At 39.7% G+C, this 23,130-nt stretch overlaps 1 protein-coding gene across 1 annotated transcript in view; it reads left to right on the forward strand.

Moving 5' to 3' along the window:
- LOC125434146 (sodium-coupled monocarboxylate transporter 1-like) overlaps nucleotides 1-23,130 on the forward strand; it is a 37,135-nt gene that overhangs the window by 3,911 nt on the left and 10,094 nt on the right. Inside the window, exons 3-12 of the mRNA XM_048499143.1 lie at nucleotides 1,750-1,801; nucleotides 2,930-2,997; nucleotides 3,673-3,827; nucleotides 8,143-8,283; nucleotides 10,003-10,132; nucleotides 10,935-11,023; nucleotides 12,791-12,903; nucleotides 14,028-14,095; nucleotides 15,248-15,334; nucleotides 21,209-21,393. Of these exons, the coding sequence (XP_048355100.1) occupies nucleotides 1,750-1,801; nucleotides 2,930-2,997; nucleotides 3,673-3,827; nucleotides 8,143-8,283; nucleotides 10,003-10,132; nucleotides 10,935-11,023; nucleotides 12,791-12,903; nucleotides 14,028-14,095; nucleotides 15,248-15,334; nucleotides 21,209-21,393 (1,088 nt within the window). The remainder of the gene's footprint in view (nucleotides 1-1,749; nucleotides 1,802-2,929; nucleotides 2,998-3,672; nucleotides 3,828-8,142; nucleotides 8,284-10,002; nucleotides 10,133-10,934; nucleotides 11,024-12,790; nucleotides 12,904-14,027; nucleotides 14,096-15,247; nucleotides 15,335-21,208; nucleotides 21,394-23,130) is intronic.

Here is a 23,130-nt window from a genome sequence, read left to right on the forward strand (position 1 = left end):
CTAAGTCATCAGTAAACTTTAGAGCAGAGGAGGGATTTGAACCCACGTCTCCCCAGCTCTAGTTTGAAACTGTAACAATTATGGAGGAAATAGTTTAAATGTTAAAATCTGTGTCTATCTGTCAGAGATACTGGATTTGAACAAGAAAAGCATAGTGTATTCATATTATCAAAATGGAAACATTTGGGAGTTAAAACTGACCATTTTTGTGTATTGTAGTATTGTCTGTTACACAGTGTGTAACAGACTTCTCTCTGTGATACACCTCTGAAGGTGCCGGCAACAGATGCAGGCGAAGCGTTAGGAACAAGATCCACCAGACCACGGCCACACAGCCCGGAAAACCCACCACAACCAGTTCACCATTTTTGGTTTTTATTTCCCTTGACAGAAGAGCAGTGCCACTGAGATTGCTACAACTGACCACAAAGGAGAATGCCACTTTTTAGCACACATCAAGTATTTTCTTAAAAACCTGGTGAAGTCAGTAACATTATGATACCTTACCTGAACTATTCTACTGAGACCACTGTGATGGCATGATGTAATAGACAGACATCACCTCAGTGTGAAATTCAGTGGGTATAAGGAACACTATCTCTCAACCTAATCTACCTCTCAGGATTAAAATAAAATGTGATAAACTGCCCTGAGATCATTGCTTTAATTGCAGCTTGTAGCTGGTTTTCCTCCAGAACCATCTTTCATTATTAGACATGAGATCATTGAATTTTTCTCATCAAGATATATGTAGTATGTTTTTCTGCTTCCCTTCCTGAATTTCACTCTAACTTCTTCCTACCTACTCTGGGTTCTCAGGCCTGTGCCCCCCCCTCCTTTGGTCAGTTGGACTGACAGCCAGCTTTGCCATCAGCATCCTCTCCCTGGCTTTTCATTTGAAAAAATCTCCTCTTTGTGTGCATGGTTTTTGCTCGACTAGTGAAGCAGGAGAAACAAAATTTGTACTAAAAGTAATTTAACTGGGTTTTTAGTTTAAAGTAACAGTTTAAAGTAACAGTTATTTTTACCATGCCCTCACTTCAATGAGTTCAGTATGGCATTCATAGTTCTTCCATTCTCCACTTAACTTTCCTAACAACCCTGTGGGATGTTCTATGTTTATACTCTAACCATTGTACCACACTATACAATCTTCAAGGTGCTACAGGAATCTAAATGAATTTAAGAGGTGGCTTAGTTTAAATGCCCCAAACAATGTTTCATGTCAATATCACACAGAAAACAATAACAGTTTATCTTAGGCCAGTTTATTGCTGAATACATTCAATCAGAAATTATGCACTGCTAAAGGGTAAAATCAGCTAGAAGGCAACTGGAACTGGAATTCCATAACACAGTTTTACATTTGCCATAAAAATTCATCCTTTGGGTAAGCTTGTCAGACTTTGTTACATTTGGCAAAGGAACAGGAAGTAATCATTTAAGGCAGAAGAAGGAGAAATATTACAAGGAGCAGTAGTCCTGAGAAACCTCAGTACTACCTATAATTGTGTTTAATGTTTAAAGAAATCACTACAAATCAATTCTGGAAAAGACAGGAAAACAACACAGAAAACACTTGAATTCCAGATACTGCTGACAATACTGGATTTTCCCTTATATCTGAGTGAATGAATCATGAGAATTCTAGACAAAATGGCAAGTGTGGAAACAGCATTGATAGCTCTGTTAAACCAGGTTTCAGTAGGATAATTTTCATATGCTTTATCTATGTCGTCTTCTATCCAGGTATTATATACTGGAATTGTCATTTATGCTCCAGCCTTAGCTTTAAATCAAGGTAAGAAGAATCTATGGTAATGTATCAGAACTTTAAAAAAATCTACATAATTTACCATATTATGGCTTCCGAGTTAAACTGAGTTAAAGTTTTCTTAGTTGAAATTCCATCATTGCAACTGCAACTATTAGAATTTTAAGAATTGACTTCTGATTTCACTTTCAAATCCCGCAGTATAGTTGTGTAAATATTCTAGGGTGTATGGACCAAGTACTGAGATATTTAAAAAATCGCTAGTGTGTATATATTTTATTGCCGTGTGTGTGTGTGTGTGTGTGGGGGGGGGGGGTTGGAATCAAACCCACAATTGCCAGTGAATGGATTGCTTCTCTTTTTCTCCATAGTAGTCCTTCCCCACAGTAGTCCTTGCTTATTGCTCTCACCATCTTGATGGAGCTCACCTCTGCAGAATGGCATTTTTAGTCATGGCCTGTACCCTTCAGATAGCATGTAGTAGTGTGTGTTTTGCATTGTTGCTGACAGCTTTTAGAAAAAAAAAATCAAGGCAGTTTTTGACTGCACAGCCTGATATGTTTTGATTTTTTTTGCAATGATGTTATTATCTCCCATTGATTAGGTTTGCTAGTTGTTAAGTTGGTATGTTTTTTTGCCAGCTTATAACAATAAATGTTTTTGCTTGCATTTTTGCTGGTGTATTAGTGATATTTTGTTATTTATTTATTATATTTCTAAGGTTAGTTGACTGTAAGCTGCCTTGAATTTTTTAGAAAGGCTTACTATAAATATGTTATATTGTATATTCGATTATTGATATTATATTTTAAATTAATAAAGCACATGCAATGTTCATTTATTAAATGAACATATTTATACTCCATCCTTTTACTTCAACAGTCTGCAAGATGGCTTCCAAAAAGTAAGAAGCAAAACTATTTTGAAATATATAACTTAAACCACTCATATCACCAAGACCACATTAAAATGGGATAGAAGCAATAATACATAATACAAGAATAAACATTTAATAATAACATTAGTTAATTATTTCCAGGCTTTTCTTTTGCAGTTGTGGTTCAAATAATTAGGTATAAACCCACCATTTACCATGCTAATTCAAATGTACATTCATTTTAACTAACATCCACTCCTTTTGTATTTCTCTTCTAGTTACAGGATTTAACTTGTGGGGTGCAGTGGTTGCAACAGGAGTAGTCTGTACTTTCTACTGCACACTGGTAGGTCTGCTGTTCATTTTAAAGTTACAAGGTTTCTGTTAACCATCTATTATTAATTAACAAATAAAAATATTAAACTTAAGTTTTACGAAAACTGTATCTTCTACATGCTTCTTAAAGCTGTATTGAATTATCTTCTCCATTATCTGTAAAGCTGTTAATTGATTTTGAATGGTACAGTACTACTATTATTACCACTGAGTAGTTACTGACCCATGGGGGTGACATTACAACATGATGTTTACTAGGCAGACTATGACCCCCTCCCCCCAGTCATTTACACTTTACTGGGTGCTACCATCTTACAACATTATTGATTTCTAGGGTGTTGTGGGTTTTCCAGGTTGTATGGCTGCATTCCAGTAGCATTTTCTCCTGTGGCTGGCATCTTCAGAGCACCCGATCATCATGAGAATATGCTACTGGAACATGCCCATACAATCCGGAAAACCCATAACACCCTAGTGATTCCAGACATGAAAGCCCTTCAATACATTATTCACTTCCCTTTGAATAGAAACACATTTGTAGAAATACACTGAGACTTTAAAGTTGTAAAGAACATTAAATATAGAGCATGTCTTTTCTGTATCTTCCATTTCCTTTGAATATTTCCCCCCACCAATAAATTATCTAGGCTTATGTACTGGTCTGTGTCTGCTCTTCTCCATACAGGGTGGTCTAAAGGCAGTAGTCTGGACTGATGTTTTCCAAGTTGGAATCATGATAGCTGGCTTTTCAGCTGTGATTATACGTGCTGTGGTGGTTCAAGGTGGCATTGGTCGTATTCTAAATGATTCCTACCATGGAGGAAGATTAAATTTTTGGGAGTAAGTGTTTCATGGGGGGGGGGGGGACACCTTGTAATATTTAAGAGGAATTTTAAAATGAAATATTGAGCACATTATTTAACATATGTGCTATTGAGATCAGCAGACTTATTTCAGCAATCAGTTGACAACTGTGTTGTTATTGATGTTATAAAGTATTCATAGAATAGTTTTTGCTGAATATAAAACTCAAACAACATAAGCAGAAGACAATTCTACTCAAGGGGGGAAGGATCTGCGATTTTAGCTGATACTTTTTAGAGTTTAGAGCAAACTTTCATACTTTCAAGAAGTGTAGATGGCTGCAGCAGGGTCAGAGAAGGAAAGCTCCACTGAGCAAGTGGAATATAGCTTAGGCTTTCTTTATAGCTAAAATTATCTACTAATCTTGTACAAAGGGGTTACTTATGTATTGCCAACTTGTTTAAAATGTATTTGTGGTAACCATCCTTCCTTTAATCTTCCCTTAATTATATATTTGTGTCAAAATCCTAGATTTATGCAGTGGTGGTAAAATCCTGGCTTAATGGCTGGTATTCTTAAAATAGTACAAAACTGCATAGTATAATGTCAAGTTACAGGTATCCTTACCTTCAATCTAGGTAAGGCAAAGCCAAAATTAAGCTTGAATTGAGATAAGCAACACAAACAGAGAATCATTTGAGTGTGCGACTGTTTTGTTTGTCGGTGACTCTACCCAGACAATCAATATTGAATTGTCATGTAGGAAAATTTAATTTACTTAGATTTCGTTACTGTCATTTCTGTTTTAATGAAGATAAGATTATGTATAGGTAAATTGGGAACAACATTTTTGAAATCAGTGGAGTTGCACGAACTTAGAACTGGCAGCACTGGCACCTCAAAATTTCAGCACACAGTTCATGATCCCAGGACCTTGGCCAACAGTGAGGGTGCTGTGTTTCCAATGGAAATTCAAATAAATGACTGGAAAACCAGAGATTTATTTACAGCCAACAGGCCTATTTGCAATCCTGATATCTGTATACTTTGCTCCCTATTCATTGCTAAAAAATCTTTTCTAAGCAGAGGGGAATCTTGAATAGGCAGCACTGGGTGATCCACTTGGGTAGTATGTGGAATGTTATGGATATCATTCCTCTTACTAGAACTCACTGTCTGGATATGAACAAAGAGCAGTGTATAAATAAAGCTACAAGGATGAAAGCTAGAACGTAGGTACAGTAATACTTGAGGCAAATGTGGCTGAACTTGAATTAGACTTCATTCTGGAGCCTACTCTGTTCCTGTAATGGTAGCATAGCTCACCATTTGTACATGGTTGCAGTAGATCTCACTGAAGTGGGTGACTGCTTAGTGTCCCATTGGCCGTTTCCGCACGGCCTTTCCAGGTAGCCCTTTACGCAGGCCAAGAGTTCTTATGCGCAGTAAGCGCGAAGCCTGTTCGCGACGCTAAGAGTGCGAGGCAGGCTAAGCGAGGGTCGGGCAGACGGCACAGCTGCAGGCCGCCTCTTCCCCCTTCCCCGCCCCACTCACGGTGTCCTCGTCGTCGCCTGCGGGGCGGAGACGGGAGACAGCGTCGCGCCGCCGGGAAGACGCTTCCTCCTCAACAAAGGGTTGTTGTTTATAAGTGACCCTGGCCTGACAGCAGCCCTGGGGAGGGAAGCCGGAAGTCCAGTAATCCGAGCGGCTCTGACCTGGGGCGGCATTTAGAAATGCCCCAGACCCGGTCTTAATGGGTCATTCTGAAATGGCCATTATTTGCAAAATAATAGCACATGCATTTTCTCTAACTTGAACCTCATCTAAACATAATCTGGGAGGGTAAGAAGATCTTCCTATGCCATCTTTCACATACCCAGTGTCTTGTTAAAGCACATTCTAAGCTTCTTTTGTTGCAACTGTAACCCACCAAAGATCCATAATCTGGTGGGTATTGTACTGGCATTCCAACATTATTGTGTATTAGCAACATATGCTTAGCAGTGCCATTTAAACAAGGCTTGGGTGCATGCGAGATCACATAGGCACATTCATCATCACTTTAAATTCAGACCTCAGATTCATCTCTTGTACAAGGTCTCATCTTATTATAGTTGATGCAACCTCAAGATGTGAACAGGTTTGTGCTGACTCTTTTTCTGTTGACCTGTGCTTTCTAGATCAAGGGTCCCAAACGTGGTGTCCATGGGCGCCATAGTGACCACCAACATCTTTTCTGGTACCCACCAAGTCTTTTAAGGAAGTGGTTGGGATCAGGTAGGGCTTTTGCCCAGCACAGATTCTGATTGATGATTGGACTGTGCAGATTTTTTAAAATGTTGCTTTGGTAGCAGCTGCCACCACAGCACAAGGATGTGCACTGTGTTATTAAAGTTAAGCTGTGGCAATCATTTTGTGGCTGGCTCTGCCAATGACAGCCATCATTTTGTGGCAGTCATTTTGTTGTTGTGCCCACCATGCTATGTCAGAATCCCAAATATGCCCACAAGCTCAAAAAAGATGGGGTATCCTGCTCTAGAACTGACTAATTCTTGCTTGCCAGGAGAAACTAGTTGGCTGTGACTGATCCTCTCTGAGTAGGATGAGGGTTATTCCAGTATTGCCTACTGGAAAAAAGTAGAACATTTCTGAATAATGTGTATTTAGGTATATAACCTGATGCTTGCTGCTGTGTCAATTAAAAAGCCTTCTCTAGGTTGTGTTTTGCTCAAATGAATATGTGCCTCTGTCAGAGCTTTCATTTAGATTCATATTCTATGTCAGCATTTTTTAAAGACTGTAACAATATTTCCTGGGAACTAACAATTAGACAGACATGGTCTTCTACCTAAGTAACATGTGTATTCTATATTACTTATTTTATATTCTAATATTTATTTACCTACTATTAAGTTTAACATTTTACACCCATCTTTCTACCAAATATAAATAAATAACACATTCTACTGAGATATTAAACAGCAATTAATAACAGTTGGAAAAATGCTATTAATCAAGTAGATGCAGAACAACATACAATCCAAGAGGTAATTCAGCCAACCAGAACAGCAGTAAGAACAGCTTCATCATCAGTTTATAATAATTAACAAAAACCTATTAATCCCCAAAGGCTCAGGCACACATACAAGTTTGCATGAAAGAAGAGCTTTCTGCTACTCTAGTTTCAGAAAGTTTAGGTCGATTCCCCACAGTCAATTAATCAGCTGCATTACCTTCATGCAAAAGAATATCAAAGGAGTTTCAGCCAAAAAGCAACTCCCCACTGCTTAACTGCTTTCCATAAAACACCGACGATTCTACCGCGCGGTTCTGGTGCTCCCTTTCCCCCTTATCACATGTTTTTAAAGAACCTGCATGGAAGTGCACCTTTTAAAAGAACATGCGCTGAAGCCAGATCAGTGGGAGGATCAGGGGACAGAATCTAGGTTTATTTTCCTGCCGTAGGGAGTGACATGGAGCATTCCAGCCAATCAGAGCGCAGTGGGCTGCATGCAATGTGCACACAGCCCTTAAAAAAAATTTCGCGCCTGTGGCAGCTACGTTGAAACGTGGCTGAGTGGGACATGATTTCTGTGCCAACTGTAAACTAAACTAAGACTTTCATGCCAGTGCAGCTATGTGGGTAAAGAGGGCCGAAAAAGTTGAAGCCGCACATAAGCCACAGATAGCTTCTATCTACTCATGTACGTGGTGACATAGCTGCGCAAAAAAAAAGTTAAAAAAAAATCCCGCCCCAACCCAGCGCAACAGCCAATCAGGATGAGGAAGAAAGAGCCGATGAGCAGATCATGCATTTGATCACGTGATTGTGGGGAGTGTTGCATTGCTCGAAACTGTGATAGACATCGAGATGTTCACTAGGCACACACTGCAGTGGGGAGGGAGAAACCGCGATGAAAAGGTGCTGTTTCTTTTGAAACCTGGTTGTATCTGGCTTTAATTTCTCAGTGGGGAAATGGCCAAAATGTTTTATCGGTCAAAGAGCCAGCACCTTTGGAAGTAAAAATGCTTACAGAATAGAAGGTTCCCCACCAAAGGAAAAATATAGGGTGAGGATGTGTGCCTCCATTGTGTAACAAGTTCTTGAAGTTAACAAGGAATTGCTTAGTTGTATTCCTGATGAGACAAAGTTTCTGAAAACTTTTCAAAAGCTGTCCCATAATGCATTGCAATAGCCAAGATTGAATTCTACTGAAGTGTGGTTAGTGTGTCAAGCTGGCAATGGTAAGCCATTCTGGCATGAAATCCAACATGTTCATAGAGCTGTCTTGGTCTCCCAGTCTGACCTAACATATAGAGTTCTTATAAAGATTGTTTTTCTTTCACTTAGCTTTGATCCTAATCCTTTGCAACGGCACACGTTCTGGACAATTATCATAGGTGGAACTTTCACCTGGCTTGGTGTATACGGTGTAAACCAGTCTCAAGTTCAGCGTTACATTGCCTGCAAAAGCAGATTTCAAGCAAAATTGTAAGTCAGTTTGTTCATTGCTCTTAACTGACCTTTAAAAAAAACATTCTTGGGAAGACATTTTCAGTCAGAATTGTGTTAATTGTAGGCACATAAAATGTACATCCTCTGAGAAACACATGTAGTTTTTTTAAAGGGAACTGGATTCATAACTACGATGCGACGGATAAGAGAATAGCAGCTGATCGGAGAACAGGTCTACCTCCCATTAAGAGTCATTTTTCTTAATGGGAGGTAGATCTGTCCTCCAAACAGCTGCAGTTCTCTTCTCTGTCGCATCCTAGCTACAAATCCAGCTCCCTCTTAAAAAAAGAAATGGAAAGGAAAAGGACGCATGTGTGGGATTGCCAGGGAAAACAAGCTGTATTCATGAATGTTTTACATGGAAATAGCAATCAGATGAGTTGAAAGCAGAGAAAACCTCTGTGGGAAACAAATGCAGCAAATGGCAGCAGCTGGGACTCTGTAGCTGCAGAAAATGGAGGCCCCAGCTGCTGTGAAAATAAAAGTAACTACTCTAATGTGGGAAGGGAGTGGAAGGCAGGAAAATAAGATCATGTCTCCTGACTGTTTGTGTTCACACAGCCAAGCAGGAGATGTCTTAAAGATGCTCCAGGAAGAAAAGTCCATATTTTAGCATTTTCAAAACAAACAAACAAACAAACAAACAAACAAACAAACAAACAAACAAACAAACAAACGGCTTGAGCTGAAATAAGGTGTCCTGAGGATGTATTGGGGAAAGAGCTGCATAGATTTCCTCCCCAAGACACCTTTTTGTGAATCCTCAGGATGACTTATTTGTGCTGTGAGGAATGGACCAAATTGTACTTAATTGACCTGCTTAACCAAAAACATCCACATTCTTGGAATGTTGAAAGATACTCAAGTTCCAGGCAAAGTCTCCTTCACGTAGGAGAGGAAGGAATTCAACCCAATATCTTCTTGCATGTGTACGTAACTTTTTAGAACAATTGTATAGTAGCTGTTACATTTCTATTTTCCAAAGCATTTTGCCTGGCATCGTTTCCAAAACAATAGCAACAGTACATAAAACAGTAACACAGCACTCCAACAAAGTCAGCATACTCCAGCATTTAAATTAAAACTGAACATCAGAAAAATGTAAGGTACCATAAAAGCACGACAAGCTTAAAATTAATATAGATGAAAAGAAAACTGGCAGCAAAATACAGATAAAACCCCAAGAGGAGTTTAAAACCAATAGCATAGAATGTTTGAAAATTAAAATGTTTAACCTGGTGCTGGACAGTTAGCAAGTTTGTTGCAAAGGGAAAGAGTCATGAAAAAGAACATAAGAGAATATGCAGCTCCTTGGAAAGCAGTGTACTGAAGCTGTCCATCTATCGTTTCAAAATTTGTGGGGAGTGCCCAGTGATTGTTCAGTGAAAACTTGGATGGGACTTTCAGTGCTGAAGCTCAGAACATTTGTGAACATTTTGTGATATTCTAACAGCTGAACCAGATAGACAAATGACTTTTAAAGGGTATATGCAAACATACACACATATGTGTAGGAGTTTTAAGCTGGTTTTTAGCCAGAGAAATAAATGTGTTCTTACCTTGGATTTGCTTTCTTTTGGCTGCCAAAAGGAAATTAATTCAGGTATAGTATAAACATAATTACACAACTACTCAATGTTGACATTTTCATACTGTTCCAATGTGGAAAAGCTCTTTGTTGCTATTTCCTTTCAGATCTCTCTATATTAACCTTTTGGGGCTTTGGGCAATTCTTGCATGTGCGGTGCTATGTGGTTTAGCAATGTACTCCATATATAAGGACTGTGACCCATGGACAGCAAAATGTGTGTCCGCACCAGACCAGGTATAGTATTTACATTTCCTAATGCTCATTAAATAGGTACAATGAATTTCGCTTGTAGTTTTGGATTCAGAACTGAGAAATGTTGTTGATTATAGACATTTGGATGTTACAGTCAGACAACATTCTTTTGGGGGGGAAATGTTAAGGTGTTCAGCTTCCTTCTTCTCCAAAGTGCATTGCAGACCAAATTGGAACCCATTAGGTCAGCTGTGAATGCCCCACCCCTCCCCCGCACCCATATATCTGGTAAAATGAAAGCAGACCACAGAAAAGAACCCATGAGATACCTGACTGACCAAAGCTGGGCATAACTGCATGGAATCTCTTGCTGCTCCCCTTCTCCACCCAAACAAAATAAAAGTTCTAGCTGCAAGGTGGACTTCAGAAATAAATGAAATAATTAGAGATAGTGACTTGACTTCAGAGAACTGCAAGAGAATTTCAGCTCATGAGATACCTTTGCTGCCCCCCCACTCCCAGGGAGGTGACTCCTAAGAGAAGTCTTGATGTGCTCGTTTGCTCAGTCAAAATCTCCCCTCACTCTCGCAAGGGGAGAAGCTTGGATCCAGCCCAGTGTTTTCAATGCAAGAAATGAATGAATTTAGGTTCTGCTGCAAATCTCATCACAAATGCACTGAATATAGAAAAAAGCATTTAAAAGGCACTTGGTCTCATATTTAGAAAATTATTGTTACAAACATTTATTTACTTAAACATAGAAATGTTTTAAAGATGACAAAAGCTACAGTAATGAGAAAAGAAACACTAATTGCTAATGTGTACTTATATCGGAATGTTTCAGCTCATGCCATACCTGGTACAAGATATTCTGCAGAATTTTCCAGGCATGCCAGGACTTTTTGTGGCTAGTGCTTACAGCGGAACTTTAAGGTAATTTAATTCTGAATGCACTGAAGAGGAAAAATTGTTAATAATTGATCAAAATCACAACAGCAACCTGTATTAAGATTAATCAGTAAATGATTAAAGTAATTGATGTAGGCTAATTTTAGTCAATGGAGCAAATTTTAATATATTAATTAAGGGCACATTTGTTTATTTTGAGACCATTTTGGTTCTGACATTTCACTGTAAATAAAGAATGAAGAAATAATTAAAGATAGCTTTTTATAAGAAACTGTTATGTATTTATTTACCATATTAATAGACTGCCTTTCTAACTGGCAGTTAAAGTGGATTACACCACAAACATTGATGCAATCAGTAGCATGAGTCATCTAATAAGCAATATTCTAGGACTAGGATTACAGAAATTTGAAGTAATCATAGATTACATAGTGAGATGAAGGCTCATTCCGCACAGTATATTTATAATGAGTTGCAATAGTTATAAATACACTAGTTTTCCCTTCCCTGATCTCCTCAATCAGGCCATTCTGCAAGGTGGGGCCACAATTTATGATATATATGCATGAGTGGTTGTTGATCTTGCCTGTTTGCAGGGTGGCATCAGCAGAAGGCCCTGATCACTTGAGAGGCAGTCCTGCAAACATAAAGCTGCCTGCTTAAATTTCCATATAGATGTGCCTCAATGAAATTTAGGAGGGTATGGAGGGCCATTTTAGTTATAATCCAACATTTGTAGATTATAGTCTTTCTAATGTCACTGGGATTGTATACATTTCTTGTTATTAACGTTAATAATATGCTAATGAAATGCCACTCTAAACAGTTACAAAATTAGTCTACTCTAATGGACTATATTGTGTGTATGTGCCTTCAAGTCACAGCTAACTTATGGCAACCCTGTAATGTTTTCAAGGCAAGAGATGTTCAGAAGTAGTTTGCCATTACCTGCCTCTGCATGGGCTGAGAAAGTTTTAGAGAACTGTAACTGGCCCAAAGCTACCCAGCAGGTTTCATATGGAGGAATGGCAAATGAAATCCAGTGTTCCGGATCAACCACTTTTTACCAGTACACCACACTGGATTGCATAATATATACTATATAGTATATTACATTTGCTATACTTGTATTACATACAATATATTATAATATGCTACCTTCTACACATTTTTGGGATCTGAACAATTATCTTCGCCCATGTAAATCTATCTAATATTTAAGACTGCTATCAGATACTCTACTGTGTTTATTGTCTGTGGCTAGATTGGTGAGCTCCAGAAACAGGGCCTTTTCTGTAGTGGCACCAAGATTGTGGAACTTCCCTTGCCCATTACAAAATTTGAGGGAGTTTTTTGGTGGAGACATTTTGATTTTTTTTATGCTGCTTAGGAAACTTTACCTCATCTTTCAAATATGTCTTAAGTTATTTTTATGCTACCCATCATTTTTATGCAGCAGTCCTATGTAGGGCTACTCAAGTTTATGCTGATTTATTTCAATAGGTTTAGGCTGAAATAACTCTGTATAGGATTGCCCTGTTACTCAGTGGGCTTAAAAGAGTGCAACTTTGTTTAGGATGGCACTATTAAAGATCATTATCCTAATGGTTATCTGATGTTTTAATTGCTGCTATTTTTATTTTGTTTTATGCAGTTGTTACTGTTTGTATGATGTTTTGCTAATTTAATGTGTGTATTGTTATTTATTGTGTAGTCAGCTTTCTCATAGATATTTGTATGGAGAAGCATTGTATGAATATTTTAAACAAATAAATGTTTTGTCTTCTTTAGTACAGTATCCTCTAGCATCAATGCTTTAGCAGCTGTGACTGTAGAGGATCTCATTAAACCTTACTTTGCATCACTCACTGAAAGGAAATTGTCTTGGATTTCTATGGGGATGAGTAAGTCTGTATGAAATATTTTTTCTAGTTTAAGGAAGCAAATCTTTATTTTATTGTGTATTCTGAAATCTACCACATGGAACTAGCACATTTTAAAAGTTAACCGAACTATTACTAAGCCTACCATCACAATTACGATCAGTTATCTGAATTTGAATCCAGCTAGTCAGGATAACAGAAAGAAATAAAAAAGGACCATAAAGTATCATGTGGTATGTAGGGGTAGAATTTTCTCATCAGGACATTTCCAATATTATTGAATGATGACAGATATCACTGTTTATTTCTAGTAAAAACCTTGGATTATACATGGGAACTAGTACTTAGCATAAATTCTCTTAATCCGGGATTAGTATGACATTCACTCCCTTTTTGCTTATTATATCTGTGTGGGTAGTGGATATAATAAAATATTCATACAAATAAAATATTCATACAAATTCTGTAAGGAGGAAAGTGAGCTCATTCATGTAAACTATTTAAATTATTCCATTGTGTATGGTGGTTTGCCATCTCAAACACATTACAACATTTATACAGAAATCAAATAAAGAACAATGAACTTGAAAACATTTCATATAGGCAGAGGATTACATAAGATAATATAAATGACTCATCTTGTTATGCTTATTGTTTATCCTAGATTATTTCAACTAATCTTCCATGCTATTATTCTGTAGGTGTTATTTTAAAATTCTACCCTGAAACTGATAAGCCTCTGATCTGTTGATTTTGGTTATTACAGTTCTAATGCTACTTTATCAGCAGAGTATAACACTAATAAAGCAGCTAAAGCTAAAAGAATGACTCAATCCATACACATTTATAGTGTTTCCCATTGCTTTCAGTGAGATTTCACTAAATTCACTGGCTAAATTTTCTGCTCTCCCTCCTACTTTTCTGTTCCTGGGAGTCAGTCGAGCCTCTGGTATAGTATAGGGGAAAAAGTATGGGTCTACATTGAAAAGTGGGTTTAGTAGAAATTGCTGAGCTTTCTTTTGAAGATGGAAATGCCATTCCATCTTTGGAACAGCGTGGTTGAATATAAGCCACTGTGGTATTTGTGATCCACAGCCCAAAATTATAAAACTGTAATTTAATGTTTATGTATATCACTCATTTAGGTATGTTTTATGGTGGAGTGTGCATTGCTATGGCTGCTGTGGCATCACTTTTAGGAGGTTTGTTACAGGTATGAATTTAATCATTTCTTAATTCATGTTCAGTTGCCTGAGAAAACAGAACAATCAGTACTCACGCCAACAGGTTCAGCATTATCTTTTATTCTTCAAACTACATACTTCTGAAATAGCCTTAAGTGAGATTAAATTGCATAAACTGTTTAAAAAATCCAGCTTAACTTGAAAGACCAAACATTTATGATTTTTTTCATGGAGCACATTTAAACTTCAAACAGATAATCAGTGCATCACTTAAACTGCACAACTAATTTTAGTCTAGCTAATTTTGTGAAGTAGTCAATGAAATCTGTGGATGCATAAGTTGATGTTGGTCTTTATTGCATTCCAAGTGCTGCTTGCTTTTACAAACTTGCTGTTTCAAAGCCTGCTGAACGAAGGCACAATTGATGGTGGGGAAATGACAAGGGGAAATAGGGTGCTTTGCAGCACTGTGGTGGAGAAAACTGCTAGCGTTAAGCCATATGTAATGGGAAAATTGTAGGGAGGAAAAGAGTTAAACACCTCATCTCTTTCCCCTTTCCTTGTTATTGATAAATTATATTGCCCACCTGAATCAACTTTTACACCACTTACTATCTTTCCTATAGGTAAATGGCACTGTATATTCATGACACATAGAAAGCGATTTCAGTGAAATACTTGAGTCTTCACTTTCAGTTTTTAATTTTTGAGGCACCTTTCATTTTGTACCAAGTTTGTGATCAACCAGGATTTAATCACAGACATTGTCAGTTGTTGCCTCCCGCTCATCATATGGAGCAGCCACAGTGAACATGTGAGAAAGGCCTCCTCACTGAGGGCTGTCCAGCAAGGTAGAAGGCTGAACTTTTTAGAAGGATATGGGGACCTCATCAAAGGGCAGAAGAAAATAATGTTCAGTGACAAATTGTTTTATGAATTCTGTGAATGACTTCTGACATATGTTTTCATTGTTTTAATTCTATGCTGTTGTTTCATTTAGTTAGCTGCTTTGGGTCCCAGATTTCTGGGAGAAATGTGAACATAAATATTTTCATAAATAATCTATCTATGTATCGTCACATTTTAATCCCATTCTGCCCAGAAGTATTTTAGGGTGGTATGGATCATTTCCCCCTCCATTTTAGTTTATTTTTGAATGCACAACCTTATTTTGTCCTCAGGCAGCTCTCAGTATTTTTGGCATGGTTGGTGGACCTCTTCTTGGACTATTTACTTTGGGTATCCTCTGTCCTATTGCTAATCCTGTGGTAAGTAGTTATTTCTGAATTTTCATCATGCTAAGAAGTAGCCTATTACTTTTCCAGTAATAATTTTATTATCACTTTTTAATAAATACTGCAAAAGTTCCAAAAAAAATCGAACAAAATTTTTGTAAATACTATACAAAAACACATAAAACAATACCTCCCAGAGCCCTTGGGGACTGGGCGGTTTACCAAATCCAATAAATATGTCATGTAATGTCATGTAATAATAATAATGTAATAATAATGTAATAATAATAATAGTAGTGATGATGAGTGAGTGATGGTGATGGTAGTAGTAGTGGTGGTGAGTGATGATGGTAAATTACAGCTTCAAAGCCATGAATTCCATTTTACCTCGGCTTTAGATAGGTAGAGATTAAGATGTAAACGTTAATTTTCTAAATGTATTTATTTCACAGATCATCAGTTCTTTTCCCAGAAGCTGATATAATTGTTGCTATATATAAATTCTTATATAAATTGATATAAATTCTTTCATAAGCACCTCCAATTATTTTCAAGATATTTTCTCTCTATCTACTCCTAGGGGAATTTACAGGTAATCAATTGTATGTGCATGTGTTTCAAGCAAAAGAATTAGTCTTTTTTTTAGCTGAAATTATTTTTTGCTGAGTGCCACTTTTTCTCCTAGAATCATAGAGTTGGAAGAGATCATAAGGGCCATCAAGTCCAACCCCCTGCCATGCAGGAATATACCATCAAAGAACTTCTAACAGATGGCCATGCAGCCTCTGTTTAAAAATCCTTCAGACTCCACCACTCCTGAGGCAGTGTATTCCAGTATCGAACAGCCCCTTACCGTCAGAAAGTTCTTCCTAATGTTTAGGTGGAATCTTTTTTTTTGCACCTTGAACCCATTACTCCTTGTCTTACTCTCTGGAGCAGCAGAAAAGAAGCTTACTCCATCTTTAACATATCATCTCTTCAAATATTTAAACATGGCTCTCATGTCACCCCTTAACATTCTCTTCTCCAATTAAACATATCTAGTTCCCTAAGTTGCTGCTTATAGGGAATGGAGTCCAGATCTTTAACCATTTTGGTCACCATCCTCTGGACCCATTCCAGCTTGTCAATATCCTTTTTGATTTGCAGCATCCAGAACTGGACACAGTATTCCAAGTAAGGTTTGACCAATGCAGAATAGAGTGGTACTATTACATCCCTCAATCTAGACACTGTACTCCTATTGATGCAGACCAGAATTACATTGGCTTTCTTGGTGCTTCATCACACTGGTGACTCATATTCAGTTTGTGGTATACTAAGACTCCCAGATTCCTTTCACATGTACTGTTAAGCCAGGGGTTACCCATCCTATATCTGTGCATTTCATTTTTTCCTACCTAAGTGTAGTATCGTGCATTTATCTTTGTTGAAATAACTCCATTTAGCCCTAAAGAGAGCTTTCAAATAGCTAGGACACCCCCCCCCCCGCCCACTCTTCAAACCACCTGAAAGCCCTCTGGGGTGGCACGGTGGTGCAGCAGTGGCACTGTCTGCAGCTGCTGGGGACTTGTGGTGTGGATTGCCCTTAAAGTTGCCAATGGGCATATATGTCAAGTTAACTATATCAGCAATTAGCCTGAGGTCTTATAAAATGATGTATTTATAAAATACATTTGTTTTACTTTATAAAATACAAGGGGTTAATCACCATTCTGTAAGCCAAGAATTATAGAAATCTCCCCATATATTTGGAAAAGTAGCACCATATGACATATTTTCTTCTAAATGTCTCAGTTAGATATGACATATTTTCTTCTAACTGTCTCACTTTCCATGAGCAGGGAGTTTTGACATCAGGCAGCCTATAATTTTATTTAGTTATTCAAACACTCTATTCCGCATTTGAATTCTAAGGGGTTGAACCAAGTTTTCTTCTGTAAAAAGTAAATAGCAAGTACATGAAGTCCTGATTTGGATTGCAGGTGTGCAAAGAAAGAAGGGATTTAATCTTTCAAGGTCTGCTTGGTTTCACAAATTAAAACCCGACTCCTTTCCAAATGTGCTGATGATAGGGCAGGAGGCTGGCTTTAATTAGTGAAGCCGTGCATGAGTTGAAGTGTTAAACAGCCTCTTGTCCTTCGCATGATCCCTGTGCGAATTGTTGCCCTGCATGCTGACAATATGCCTTTAAAAAAAAAAAAAAACACAGTTAAACAGAGAAGCTTGTTCTTCATTGCATCTGGCCCTGCGTGGAAGGATGCTCTAATTTGGGAAGCTGCCACCTAAAATACTCCTCTGCATACCTTGTTCATTCATGGTGCATGCAATGTAAATTGCACATAACATGCATTTACTTTTCAGAAATGCATTGGGAAACCTCACAAGAGGAAAAGTAGAGGGTAAAGTTTAAAAATTTTCTCCTACTGCAATCTCTAAAACTCCTTTGTCTAGAAACAACAGCAACTTTTATTTATTTATTTATTTATTTATTTAGTTTTATTTATTTATTCATACCCTGCCCTACCCCCAAAGGGCTCAGGGAGTCTTATAATGGCATAAAGCCTAAAATTGTACATAACATTCCTATAAATAACAATCAATAAAAACAAATAATAAAACCATTTAAAACAATAAAGCTAAAACCTCCAGACAGCAAAACATATTGTTTCTCCCACGAGAGAAGCAATATGGGGAGATATCGTAATCAGAAAACATCCAGCTGGCTTGATGGAAAGGCCTGGTGGAACAACTCCATTTTTTAGGTCCTGTGGAATTGGGTCAGGCTCTGCAGGGCTCTGATGTTAGTCGGCAGCATGTTCCACCAGGCTGGGGATAGGCTCTGGCCCTCATTACAGCCAGCTGGATATCCCTCTGGCCTGGGACCACCAGTAGATTCCCCTCTGCTGAGCGGTGAGGTCTCTGAGGACAATATTGGGAGATGCAGACAGTCCTGCAAATATGAGGGTCCAAGGCCGCTTATGGCCTTATAGGTTAACACCAAAACGTTGAAGATGATCTGGTACTCAATGGGCAGCCAGTGTAGATTTTCCAGGACTAAGGCTGTATGGTCTCTGCTGGCTGCTCCTGTAAGCAGCCTTGCGGCTGCATTTTGAACAAGTTTTAATTTCTGGATCAGCAACAAAGGTAGGCCAATGTAGAGCGAGTTGCAGTAATCTAGCCTGGAGGTGACCATCGCATGGATGACTGCAGCGAGGTCAGATTGGGAGAGGTTGGCTGCCAACTGCCTAGCCTGGTGAAGGTGGAAAAACGCAGTCTGGGCTGTTCTCGTGGCCTGGTCCTCCAATGAAAAGGTCATGCCAAGACTCTTCACTGATGAGGCCAGATGTAGGCCCTCACCATCCAAGGCTGGCAGTTGAAAGTTCCCCGGCTTCTCCTCTCGATCCAGCCACAGGATCTCCATCTTCGCTGGATTAAGTTTCAGTCTGTTTGTTTTCAACCAGCCAGCTGCAGCTTCTAAACAATGCTGGAGACCATTAGGGGCAGAGTCGGGCTGACCCTTCATTGTAAGGATGAGTTGGGTGTCATCAGCGTACTGGTGGCACTGTAAACTGTAGCTCCGTACCAACTGGGCCAGGGGTTGCATGAAAATGTTAAATAACATCAGGGAAAGGATGGTTCCCTGAGGCACCCCACACCTGATGCGGTGTTGCTTGGCTATATCTCCCCCAGCTGTTACCTGCGGTCTCCAGCCCTGGAGGAAAGAGAATTTTGGATTTTATTATACATTATTCTTTATTTGTATACCTAGAGTGGACCAAAAGGACAATTGGGGCTCAGTTTAGATATTGTAATGGGACATGAAAATAAAAACAGGGACATATATAAAGAAAATGATGCCCAGGGAAAGCACTGAAATTGTACACCCCCAGATCACGGCAACTTACAACATAAAACCAAGATTTAAAATCACAATTTATGACTGCTTTAAATCAGATACACTACCTTGTCTTAGCACAGTGGTTCTCAACCTTCCTAATGCCGCAACCCTTTAATACAGTTCCTCATGTTGTGGCCCCAACCATAAAATTAGTATATATAAAATATAAAAAGACTGTTTTCCGATGGTCTTAGGTGACCCCTGTGAAAGGGTCGTTTGACCCCCAAAGGGCTCCCAATCCCCAGGTTGAGAACCACTGTCTTAGCAGCTGTTCTGAATGAATTGTTAATTTAAAATATTATTTTTAAAGTCAACACAGCCAAATTTGACCAAAAGGGACACACGGGTATCGTGGAAGTGACTTTGGTGGAACTGACAGTTTTAAACCTCTTTGACTTGACCTAGAATTGTAAGCAGCATTTAAAAAAATAATAATTTATGCTTATTTATGGCTGTAATTGGGGGGGTTTTTTTGGAGGGAGGGGTGTTGCTTGTTTTTAATGGCTTTTTTTTCAATGGCTGCAATTATAATAGTTTGATAATTTTAACAAATGTATAATTTTAACAAATGTATGATATTTTACAACATTTGTCACATTTGGCTTTGTGAGATGCCTGGAGTAGATTTTCTGGAGAGGCTGCATTTAAATTTTCTAAATAATTAAATACTGCTTCACTGTGTATAGAAAGGTGACAAAGCTCAGTCTGAAAACTGAAACTGGAAGCTTAGTCATCACGTTTTGGAGGGAATAATTTAAAGACAAGGATATTTAATAACATATAGAATTTAGATTTAAATCATTGTGACTTTTCAAGGAGCATAAATGGCTTGCTCCTATTTGGGGTTCCTCGCTGTGTATCACATTGTTAGAACTGAATCAGGACAGATGTCATTTGAAGCTTGTAGCTGGTGTCAAATTGCTCACTCGCTCACTTTCCTTCTACTTGGGTTGTAACAGTAATGCTCCATTGCACGCCTGAAAGATGAGAAGTGGGGGAGGGGGTGTAATCTGCATGGGACTTTTCTTTTTTTGGTCAAGATTCAAGCCTAACCCAACCTTAAAAACAGGACCGAGAAAGCTTGCAGTGGCCAATCATCCCTTTTCTTTGGCTATTTGACAAGGCTTACACTAAGCAGAGGGGCACAAGACAAGAATTAAACATGCCCCTCATCCCAAGATGGCCCCCAAGCAGTGACGAAGGGAGGGGAAAGTGTGCCCAGAACATGAACTGCCCCCACACCCTCTCCCGCCCCGACACGCCCCACCCACCCTTCCCCAGTCATGTCCACACCCCCAACACATGACTGCAATGGTGGAGCCTGGGACGAGCCACCCCAGATGTTCCCATTGTAGTTCCGCCTCTGTCCCCAAGAGATGGCTTTACTGCCTGAGAAGCCAGCACCTGATGAAAGCTGTGTTGAGCAAGCCAGTGTCCACATGGCTGGGAGGAAGCACCTATCGGAGCTGGAGAAAGGCTCCTGAGGATGCAGAACAGGGCTGTATCTCCAGAAAATGTTTAGCAACCAGGCTAGGCCAGGCCAGGCCAGGCTGGGGGTACGCCCCTGAGCCTGCCGCTGGCTCACTTGGGATTTGACTGCCTGCTGTCTCCCCTGGCACAGGTCTGAGGGCAGGGCAAAGCACAACAGCAAGCTAGGCTGCTGTCATGGACTTTAGCAGCTGGGCACATGGTACCTGTGAGCCTGGGAAAAAGGTGGGCCACCAGTCAAGGCAGGTGGGTGGTAGCAGCCCAAGTCGGCGGGCAGCAGAGGCTGGTGGATGGGTTGCAGAAGGAGCAGAATATGGCAGCAGGCAGCGTAAAGCAGCTCCTTTCTCGTAGTAGGGAGGTGAAAGGGGCCACCAAATGTGCCCTCCATGTGACACACACAAGTGGTGCTTGGAGCGTCAACCCCCCTGCATCTGGATAAAAATGAGCTGTTTTTCTTTCCTTCACATCTTTCGCTCAAAGTCCGAATTTAATGTAATTTAATGTAACTTGTTTTCCAGGGTACATTTGTAGGCCTCATTGGTGGATTTACTGCTGCCTTGTGGGTTGGAATTGGAGCTCAGATTTATCCTCCACTTCCTCAAAATAGCATGCCATTAAACCTTAGCACTGCATACTGCAACACAACTGGCCCAGGAGCTGAAGGCAACTGGACGACTCTTACAGCACTCCCAAACACAGAAAGGTGGGTTCATGGTAAATTTATCCCATACTAGTGGACTTGGCCATGCTTCGCTATGGCTTACGTGGGGGGGGGAGGGTAGGAACAGAAGGGAGGAGAAAAGGGAGAGGCGTACTGGCTGTCCCCTGCGTCTTGGCATGGGATCACCCGTCTTCCTCTCCCTGTGTGTCCTCGGCGGTTTGGAGCAAGGCAGGGAAGGGAGGAGGGTGGCGTACCGGCTGCTCCAAGCGGCTTGGATTGGCACGCTCCTCCTTGTCTCAGTGATTGTCCATGGCTGTTTTCCGGTGTGCTGAGGGTGGTGAGTTCGGCGTGGAAGGGAGGAGGAAGGGGAGAGGCTGACTGGCAGTTCCCATGGCGCTTTGCTGGGAGTGCTCCTTAGCAGGGGGCCTCGGCTGGCAGGAGCGTGCATGGCAAGGCGAAGGTGGGCAAGGCACGCCCCCCTGCGACACGGTGGCCTCCTGTGACACGATCATTGGTCCGGCCCTGTGATACGGCGGCCCCTCAGTGGTCCGTGGTGGCTTTCCCAAAACGTGAGTTTTACCGGGCTCAGGAGTGACCTCGGAGCCCGGTGAAGCCACCAAAACATGCCCGCCAGGGGAACAGACGTCGTGGCCAAATTTAGTGGCGATCCATCCAGGCGTTTTGGCATTAGGGCGTGAGTAACAAACTCATGGTTAGCTTTTTATATATATAGATTTTTCCAATCTAAAGTGGTCTATATATAGGCATAGAACAATAATATTTTTAATGCTGTGGTTTCTCATCCACTAAAACTCGACTCACTTCTATTGGTTGAAGGGTTTCTGTTGACATTATCAAGATATGGATCTGGGAGGGGGAGCTTTGGTGAGGAGGAAATGCTGAGTTCTTAATTATATGTTACTGCAGCTGCTGTATTGTGTTTGTGTAAGCATCCTGTACATGCTTATATTCAGAATTCAAGTGGTAAAGAGCCTCATAAACTATATAATAGGATACACTATACTGGATATATGATGGAGAAATGCAACTTTTCTACATTTGTGTAGAAAAGTCACTGGTGGTAACCAAGATCAAGTTAATGCATGCCAAAGTGTTCTCTATTACTGTGTGTGGGTGTGAATGCTAAGCAATGAAGAAAGCTATTGGGGAAAAACTGTATGCAGAACTCATAATAAATGAGATAGAGTCACTCACAGTTGCTTACAAAAGAGAGTCACTCACAGTTGCTTACACCTGTTAGCTGGTGTAAGGGGAAGGCTACATTCTACATGTGCTCATCCCGTGTGTGAGAGTGACTAGAACATAGGCAACAGGTTAGCTTTTTAACATTTGGTCATATGTGCTACAAAACTTGCTAACTATTTCTGACTACTCTAACCAATGGCTGACCCATTGACCATGTCATTAAACAGTCACCTCAGTATCTACTTAGCATGCAGACAGTTAATTATTTCCTGACTCAATTGTGTGACAGACACTTGCCAAATCCCAATGCAACTTTTCTACGTTTGTGTCAGAATGAGTCACTGGTAACCAAGATCAAGTTAATGCATGCCCAAGTGTTCTCTATTACTATGTATGGGTGTGAAAGCCGAGCAATGAAGAAAGCTGACAGGAGGAAAGTTGAAATGTTGAAATGAAGAAAGCTATTGGGGAAAAACTGTATGCAGAACTCATAATAAATGAGATAGAGTCACTCACAGTTGCTTACAAAAGAGAGTCACTCACAGTTGCTTACACTCACAGTTGCTTAAAGAG

The sequence above is a fragment of the Sphaerodactylus townsendi genome, linkage group LG06, assembly GCF_021028975.2.
Source record: "Sphaerodactylus townsendi isolate TG3544 linkage group LG06, MPM_Stown_v2.3, whole genome shotgun sequence".
NCBI lineage: Eukaryota > Metazoa > Chordata > Lepidosauria > Squamata > Sphaerodactylidae > Sphaerodactylus > Sphaerodactylus townsendi.